The sequence below is a fragment of the Cynara cardunculus genome (assembly GCF_001531365.2).
Source record: "Cynara cardunculus var. scolymus isolate 2C chromosome LG 5, CcrdV1, whole genome shotgun sequence".
Taxonomy (NCBI): Eukaryota; Viridiplantae; Streptophyta; class Magnoliopsida; order Asterales; family Asteraceae; genus Cynara; species Cynara cardunculus.
Window position 1 is genome coordinate 6,105,835 of NC_037532.1, and position 9,786 is coordinate 6,115,620.

General features: G+C 35.7%; 1 protein-coding gene across 1 annotated transcript; it reads right to left on the reverse strand.

Annotated features, from left to right (window-relative positions):
• Positions 1-642: 642 nt before the first annotated feature.
• Positions 643-6,756, reverse strand: LOC112512709 (60S ribosomal protein L10a). The gene is made up of 6 exons (XM_025118815.1): positions 6,668-6,756; positions 6,533-6,571; positions 3,737-3,956; positions 2,807-2,972; positions 1,955-2,160; positions 643-945 (listed from the first exon to the last, which is right to left on the reverse strand). Exons 2-6 carry the CDS (start codon positions 6,535-6,537, stop codon positions 892-894), a joined length of 651 nt encoding a protein of 216 aa, XP_024974583.1. The 5' UTR covers positions 6,538-6,571; positions 6,668-6,756; the 3' UTR covers positions 643-891.
• Between the last annotated feature and the right edge of the window lie 3,030 nt (positions 6,757-9,786).

Sequence of the window (9,786 nt, forward strand, 5' to 3'; positions counted from 1 at the left end):
TTTTAGTTTTTAGTTTTTGTTTTATAATTGACGGTCTTCATGGAAATAGACTCCTTAGCTTTTAGGATAGAGATAAAGTCCGGATATATTTACCAATAAACCTTATTTCTGTTCGGTTTTGGTAAATGGTTTTTGGTTTTTGGTTTTGATGACAGATGATTTCAAGTTTAGATTATAGGGTTATTTTTAAATATATAACTATAAAACTTTTAGAGAATTGGTTATCTATGTTTTTTTAACCCAAAAAAACTACATGTAATCGGCTATGAATGTTTTAAAGTAAAAAAAAACCTAAATCAGTTTCCCTATGTTGTTCAAACCCTCACATCCAACATCACTTGCCCTCGCAACCTCTTAGTCGTTCACTGTCTTTGACCCTTACCATTGACCTCCCGTTTTTTGATTTGTTTTTTGATTTTAGCCTCTATTTTTTATCATTCTGTACATAGTCTATTAAACTGTTTAGAAAAAGAAGCGAAGATGAAAGAATTAGGTATATTTGTTCATAAAAAATTAGGTACTTAATTGTTTAAAACGTAAATAATTTATTTATTAAAAAAACAAATCAAACACAATGATTCAGAATGAGGTTTTATGTACATTTTCCCCAAAATGAGAACATTCATATGGTAGAAATTCTTCTTGTACCAACAAAACATCAAACATTCATATGGTAGAAAATTTGCACAAAAATTCAACATTTTACAAGCATGGAAGATCTTCAGATTCTCTTCCATTACACTGCAAATCTAATGACTACCAAAAATACAGATTTAAGATAAGAATGATGACTCGGTTTAAAGCAAAAATATCGAACCATTCGTATCAGATGATATCGAATGTATGTGTCGTCCTACAACTGTCGTCTAAAATCATCAATCTCGGCTTTTACTAAAAGACACGTACTGGTTTCCCCATGGTAGTCTTCAGGTACAAGCACCTCACCTGTTCCCAAAAACAGAAAACCAATACCAAATTATTAAGAATATAACACCAATTTAACACAGAATTACATTTTGCCTTCTATATTTGTGCTTGGCTATAGCTATGTTAGGGTCTGTTTGTTAGCATAGCAGCTTAACAAGATTAATGAGACTCACATCTTATTCGGTCAACTATACATGACTGTTTGGTAGTGGCTTAATGATATAGAAAGTGACTTGTTCATTAAGCTTCTAGGGGGAGCTTTAAACAGAAACTCCTATCTATGGAAAACCCCTCCCAAAACAAAACCTTCTCGATCTATGCATGCAGATTAATCCACAGACAGCTTTATCCATACAGCACTTAATGGAAACCAACCAAATACCCCTTAGTTGTCACCACATATAACTCTTGCAAATGAAAACATGACATGTTCTCTGAGAGTATGATCATCAGAAAAAAATACTGCAAGGTAGAGGTGAGATCCAAGGGCCAAGATTTAAGATTTCGCATTTGATTATACGTCCCAAGATATCATTACTCCTGTTAGAAAGGTTTCAATCCATACCTCTTTTGTGTATCTAGGATCGTTAACAAATACTGATCAACATTCATTTTGGTTCACAAGCTTCTCTACATTGTCATTGATGAGTAGTGTTGTCGACTTAATCCTCAAGGGTGTGTTTGGTACGTAAGACAGGTCGGACTGAAGAAAAAGTTGTTGTCCCTCATTTGGAGCGACAATTAAACCGGGAGATGACAGAATTAAGTGGGACAAAATTGCAGTTTTTTGTTGCACCAAAATAGATGGAACAAAAATCAGGAGATAAAGCAAGATAGGTAAATTACTAAACTACCTGTGTCAAACTAAACCGCTTATTTGGTTTGGTTTAAGGTCAACTTAATGGTCAAAGCATATGAATGGCAGCAAAACACTCTGGTAACCACAATGGGGCAGGGATGAAAGTAAGGCATGACTATGTCTGGATGAACACATGATAGAAATCAAACTTGAATTCGAAGAACTCACGTTTTGCCAGTTTTTCTTCAATAATGAAACGAGAAAGTTTACGCTCATTTGAACATTCTGGAAGATCTGCTTCTCTTCCATGCTGCAATTTCCCACAGCAACCCCCATACAGAGAACCTTCTTAAGCTGAAACTTCACTGTTGCCTTTATTTCATTAACTTTTGACTCCAAGGACTCCTGATGTGTCACAAGTGTCGGGAATTTTCCTGTACAAACGCAGGTTAGCAGTTATCAAACATGTTTGTCAATCTACCTGGTGTCCAAATGAGCTATCTATCATCATGACCATGTTCCATTATACTCTCTCTGTCAGTTTGTTCTAAAATAAACATCCACTTTCAAAGGTAAGAGCTTACTTCCCAATTCTACCCATAAATAAAGAGCTGGAGAAATTCATTACTTCCTCTATTATTAAGGGTAAAACTGTAAGTTAGATGATAAAGTCTAATAATTACACATTTCTAAAATTATGTGCCTTTTTCATTGTGGACATTTGTTTTGGGAGGGAGGGAGTAGTTACAGATCCCCAAAGGTAGTAAAACCTAACGGGCTGCTTGGTTTGGGATAGGATAGGGTGAGGAATGGAAATGAGAATGAATACTGATACTTAGCTCAGTATATGCAATAAGTGATTATCTAAAAGTGGGGAATCATCTGTACCCTAGTAAATTAGGGGGGATAACTATTTCCCAACATTCTCATTCCCATACCCATAAACAGAACCAAGCACCCCTTAAAATGAAGGGTTTCAATTTACAGCCACAATGCAAATGTTAAATTCCATGGTTACGGAAAAAAAAGCTATAAACATAGGGAAAAAAAACCCCCCGAAAATATAACAAAATTACTTGCCTGCTTTGTTGAGACCAGGGCCCAATAGACGCGGAATCTGCTTAATGACGGACTCGGATGCCAGAAAGGCTTGGTGCTTCTTAGCAAGCTTCTTGACCAACTTCTTGTTTTTGTTAAGCTTCTTCAACCCTTCAACATCCATGTATTCCAATCCTATCTTCTGTGCCTGTATTACAAAGAATTAAATGGATTATTTCTATCATATGAAATAAGAACAAATAATTCTTCAAAAAGCAAGATTACTGGACAATGGAGTGTGATTTATTAAGAGTGGAAGTGAAATGCCACATATTTTTTAGCCAAAATGCATCAAATACAAAAAAAAAAACTCAATTGGTGTAACAAAAGTTGATTTCCTCCTATTCCGTACCCATTTTGACCGGAAACAGTTGAATTGTAACTACTAGCAACGTGTAGGTCAAGTTATAAGTCATACTATAATTCTTCATTACACAAAAAAAATGTCACATAAAAGTAAACCGATATAACAGAGGCTGAAAATCTGTTTATAAGGTAAAATGAGTATGAAATAGAAAGAACTAGACTTTTGTTCGACTAAATGAGAAGAAAAAATCTACCATTCTGTATAAATAGGCTATTCTATTTGTACATATATGGTAGCGGGGCGCATTCAGTCCTTGATTGTCTATTAGTTTTCAGTTGTTCTCTTCGGGGCGGGGTACAGCAGTTTGGTAGCTCGCAAGGCTCATAACCTTGAGGTCACGGGTTCAAATCCYGTCTCCGCAATACTTTTTGTCAAAGAAAATTGTATGTTTTACTCTGGTAACTAGTAATTAGTTAAAACACTTTTTGTTTTGGGTTGTTACACTAAATAAGAAGCAAGACAAACTTCATCATATTTTGATACATCTTTCCCATTCTTTAATATATCCTCCAATTCCATAACTGTTTGAAAGAGAATAAAGTCACCTCTTCAACATGTTGAGCATCACCGAGCATGCAGACCTTCAACTTAGGACGAGGAATGTGTGGCAACTTTACCGTGCCACTGAAACGTTTGTCTTTTTGGGGGTCATAGTTCTTCAACCCAATCTGAAGCTCAATGGTCTCTGTAAACTTACGGTTTTTCTCCTTGGCCTCAGTTGTAATTTGGGTAATGGCTTCTCTGACAGCCTCACTTCCTAACTTACTGAAATAAAATAACATTCATATAAAACAGATCACTAAGGTAGAACACCACAAAAAGGTCCCTACTCCAAATGACTTGGTGCTAGGTTTTGGATGAATCTCATGTCCTAATAATCACACAAAGTGACACCAAACCAAACAGCCAATGCAGAAAAAATAGATATATCAAAGAATGTTCAACAAAAACAAAAAACCAAATACACAAAAACGAAATGTAAGCATAAACAACATGAGACAATACCGAATTTACGTGGTTCCAATATCAATGTGATGGTGTGCGTCCACAAAAAAAGAAGTATGATACTATGAAAAACAAAAATACAAAATACAAAAAGGATGTTACCGATGTTACCGTACTTATAAATATTCAACCTCTCAATTGGATTGAAAAAGTGTTGCCTCACCACTCAAACGGGCTAGCAAGAGGGATTTTCATGTGTTTGGCGTGTCTAGATCGGGTGGAGGTGATGGATATTTATAGGCACAAAGATGACCACCATTTAACTCCTCAAGATGGCCATTCATCTCCACAAAATGGCTACCCATTTCTCCAAAATGACGATTCTTCTCCCCAATCACCCAAATTGAGTTTTGCATCACCAAATTTTAAAGTTAGGATCATGTTTGGCAACCATAAGAGTCTTGTTTACTTAGCTATAAGCTAACTTTTTGAAAAGCTTTTTTATGCTTCAATAAGCTCCACAAACAATTTTCCTCATATTTTTCCAATTAATTTTTCAACATGTCTTTTTAGTTCATTTTGCATTTTCATCTACTTTATCATCTAGTTTTTACCAAACATGACTACTTCATTAGCTAACATTAGCTTTTTAGCCAACAGTTAGCTTAGTTATTAGCTAACGTTAGCTTATAAGCCAACACAACATAGCTTAAAGGCCAACACAACATAGCTATCAGCCAACGGTTAGCTTTTCAGCCAATACACTAACTCATCAACGAGTTTGCCAAACATATATTATCAATTTTTGACAACCATAAGCTAACTTATATTTTTGAACTTATTGAATAAGCCCTGTTTGGTTAGCCATACGCTAGTTTTTGAGAAGCCACTTCAAGTAATGTTTCATTAAGTACCAGGGCCATTTTCCATATTTTCTCCCAATTAAACCCCTTGCATCTTTCCTATTGACTGTCACCTAGGACATGTTCGTGTAGGAGATTCGGGCTCGATTTGGGCCTACGGAGGGTGAAGATTTTGACGAGGCTCTGTCCAAAATCACAAAGACCGCTTCGTTGCAGGATTACCGAAAGCAGTTTGAAAGGCTAGGCAAGCGGGTACATGGATGGACTCAAAAGGCTTTGATCGGGACCTTTACGGCTGGACTCAATCTAAAATCGCAGATGCAATCCGAAAGTTCAAACCACAAATCTCAAAGACGCTATCGGGTATGCTCGCATGAAGAAGCAGCAGCTACAAAGGCAACGTGCATTTGATCCATCACCCAACCAACTTCATCCCCTCCAGCCACAAAAAAGGAAGCGAGGACTATGCTTCAACTGTGACAAACAGTTCACATGGGATGAGATGCAGCGGAGAAGGGCACGAGGACTATGCTTCAACTGTGACAAACGGTTCACTCCGGCCATCGCTGCCAAGCACCTAAAATAATGTTGTTGGCTGCAGAAGAAGAGGAAAGATCGAACTCCGGAAATGAAGACGTCGATGGTGCAAAAGGCATACCAGAAGCTGCTGCAAAGATGGGTCGACACCAACCTTGAGGACAAGGTTGTTCTTAATGAGGGGGGTAATGTTAGGACCAACTCAAGTTTAGTTTTTTAGTTGCTTGCATAGTTTAAATCAGAGAAAAAGTGGGCATCGTGATATCCTACAACTAGGCTAGTTGAGTCGGTTAACCATGGAAGCTGTTTCCATGATCATTAGTTAGTGGAGTCCTAGAGTTTAGGCCAAGTGGTTATTTTTATTTGGATTTAATCCCCTCTCCTGAAATGAAAATGGTAAGCTGAATTTTGTCAAATATCTCTTGTGGTTCAGTCTTACCCGAAAAGAATATCCTTTTTTCCATCCTCAATCTGTTCGCACTCTAATACAACACCTTAGGGCAACTCCAACCTTGACGCTAAAAAAAACACCAAATAAGTGGGCCCGTTAACACCAAAAAGATACTAACTCCAACCTTTGCCGTCCACCTCTTCCACGGCAAATTTGCCGTTCATTTCCTTCCTCCGGCAAAATTTTGGTGTTTTTGGCGTGCGATTGGATCCAAAAGAACGGTAAAATTAGGGTTTTGCCGTTCGATTGGAGTTGCTCTTAGCCGGAGGTGATCATAACACTTGCAAAGTCGAAAATACCAATAAAATAATAATAAATCGACACCCGTTTGATCTAATAACAGTTGCACCGTCTACTTTCTTTGACACGTAACTTTAGGGTTTCCAGATGCCAAATCTGTTCCTACGATCATCAATCATGTACTCATAAACACACAAAAAAACACTATGGGCAGATAAGTACCCAAAATACGTGTGTCGATTAGTAACATTTATGATTTTTCACATGGTAATTCAAGGGTAAGCTGTTCAAATTTCCAAAGGTACCTCATGGTGAAAGATTTCCCCTTTGCACAGCTCCTCCGCCTATGTAAATATAAGAATGTGCTTGTTAGATTAGAAAGTAAATTGGTTATTAATGGTGCAAAAATAGCAATAGAAACCTAGAATTATAAAGATCACCTGGAGCAGTTAGATTGCAGCCGCTACTAGAACAGTAAATCGAACGACTATCCAACCCTAAAATACGAGCTAGGGTTTCAGAGGTTTAGCAGAGTCTAAAAACTTAATTACCAATTTAAACCCTGCATTTGTAAAATTTTCATTCACACCCTTCTATATTCACTATTTACAATTTATTCACCAAAAATAACAATTATGGTATTCGTAGTCTAGAAACCACAAGTGTGATTTTTACAGAAATTCTTAACCATGCGGTTTGACATCAAGTAATTAAACGGGTTAGACCATATCATAAAAACGTGATCTAATGTGACCAATCTGTATGATTTAGGATTAAAACTATGAACTAATAAAGTAATTATCGGTAAAATTCAACAATATTACTTACTTACCGGGTATGATTTTAGTCCATTAAAACGGCACCGTATGCAATAATTTACCCGATAAGCTCTTATCATGGTAAGAATCTTCGTCTTCACTTACCATGTAAGACTCTTGTTCATTGTCTCGTTCTTATCGGATAAGATTTTTGGTCTTTGTCATATTCATCCGGTAAATTAATATGACTTGGTAAGCGCTTACCCGGGTAAGCGTTTGATGAACGGCCACTTAATCTCATAAAGCAATGGTATATATTAATTAATAAACATGAACTCAAACTTCACTGTGTTTATGGGCTTTTTTATAAAAAAAATGAAACATGATCTACTTTTTTTCAAGCAAAACTTGTGTAAATCCTATTTTAAGGCATTTCTACAAAGTCTAGGCAACACAGATACGGTAAAAAAGTGTTAACGCACCTATTCATATACTCCAATCAAGTTATACAAATTATGAACAAAGCATAATCGCGCGAGAAAGCACCAAAATAACATGAAATAAGCTTTATAAATGCAAAACTGATTTAGATTCTTTTATAATTTATACTGAACACCAACTTTTCTGTTTGCAGAACTTGTTTTTATAAATTGTTTAGCGTGAAGTCTGATGTTACTTGACATTCGTTTGTAAGGGCATAATTGACCAATGGCTTTTGGGTCATTGTTGTCTTCAACTGATGGCTAACTACTCAAAAACATTAATTATTAGGCGGAAATCAATTAATTGCAATTTATGGCATAAAGAAACACTTCAATAATTGTTAAAAACTTGCAAAATTAGAACTAAAATTCACCAACCGATTTCTCTCTTTATTGATACTCGTTGGTTAACATAATTGTTCTAGAGGTTTCACTCTACGTCAATAGGTGATTCTTATAGGGTGGTGGGACTGTGAATTTGGGTGCAATTCATGCCTAAATTTTGGCTCCCGAATGAATGCACAAGCATTGAGGTTTTTATCCCAAATTTGAATTTCGTGATGTTTTGTTGTTAATCTTGAAAAGCATGCCCTTAAGGTAGCGCTTGGTGACATGACACGACTACATATGAGTAATTGTTTGTTATGTGTTTGGTACAACTAGAACGAGAATGGATTAGTTGTCTTTTTTACGTTTGTAAGTTGGATAGGGCATGACAAAAACGTTTTGACATACTACAGTTTGATTTAAGAAGAAATATATCTGAAAGTAAATGAATCCCGACGAAGTTGATAGAAGAAATTGTACCTTGTGAGTGAAAATGGTTTGATTTTGTTCGAGGGATCAATCTAGGTATGGACATGTTGGGGAAGAAAGAGTTGGAATTTTGTATGGAGAGAATGATGGAGGTGATTTTAGTTTAGATTTCAGTTTTTCAGATTTCACTACTAGAAAACCAGGTATTAGAGAATGACCACAAACTCAATTCCTCGCTGATAGCATTTGACCGACGGAGTATCAGCGACGGATGACCCTTTTAGCGACGGATTTGCGAGGGAATTTTCCCTCGCTAATACTCTGCATTTTTGTAGTGTGTTGTTAAGCATAACATAGTAATTTTATGATTTAGTCTCATGTTGTTCCATCTTTTTTGGTGGAACAACAAAACATACCTGAAACCTAGTTTTAGTTCCCTCTTGTCCCATCTTATTCGTGTTCCATGACAGACCAAATATGAAACTAATTTTATGTCCCATTCTCTTATATCCCGTTTGCATACCAAATGCACCATATAAAGTTATTATATTCATGGTAAATTGATCAAACCATGAAAACGTCAAAATTAGGGCTCATTAAATTTTTTAGCATTAACATTTTCCTGAACTTGTGAACCGAGCTGAAAAAATGTTCTCTGATTGTGTTTAAAAAAATAAGATCAGTTAGCATTACAAATTTTAATGTTTTCCATATTTCCCAAAATCTTTCTAACTTTTGACAAGTCCAATCAACCATACAAAACAATATGAACCTTTTGAAATATCATGGAGTTCCAACATTTTTGGACAACTTACGGGCCAACAATTCTTCGTATATACCAAACGGTGTAATTGAATACGTTATCTTATATACTCACAAGAAATGGTGAGTGAAAAATATATTTAAACCATTATATAATCATCGTATTGTTTGATTAATTAATTAAACATCTTAATTATTAAATATGGTCGAACCATTTTTAACAATGAATTCAAGAAAGAAAAGTAGAATCTATGAGCCTCAATCGATCGCCAAGACTCGAATCCCCTTTGCTTTAACATATATACTTTCGACATAATTAATTTAGGGTTGTTTGTTTACTTCTTAATAGTTTTATTAAGAAGTAGTCTCTGAATCGCTAAGAGGTGAATTTTGTTTGGCAAAAAAATGATATGTCTCTTCTAAAACTCTCTAAATGATTTTGTATCATGGACCTCCCTTAACCATTCAGCACCTAAATTCCATTGTAAACAATTATCAAACAATTATATTTCATTTTGCACTATATCATAAGAGTCTCTCTTAATCATTCTAACCACTTAATTATTCTGCATCAAATCATTCTGCAACTACCATATGCACGGTTAAGATTTTATGTAAAAATAAACATAAGGGTTGTTTGGCAATTGTTGAATGGTTTGGTGCAGGATGATTAAGTGGTCAGAATGATTAAGAGGCTTACATGATACAGTGCAAATGAAATATAATTGTTTGATAATTGTTTACAATGGAATTTAGGTGCTGAATGGTTAAGGGAGGCTTTCATTCAGAGAGTTTTAGAAC

Coding starts and splice junctions, on each gene's coding strand:
- LOC112512709 (XM_025118815.1), bottom strand. Junction 2,973..3,736: donor ATGCTCAACATGTTGAAGAG/GTGACTTTATTC, acceptor TTTGTAATACAG/GCACAGAAGATAGGATTGGA. Junction 946..1,954: donor TGAAGAAAAACTGGCAAAAC/GTGAGTTCTTCG, acceptor TTTTGGGAACAG/GTGAGGTGCTTGTACCTGAA.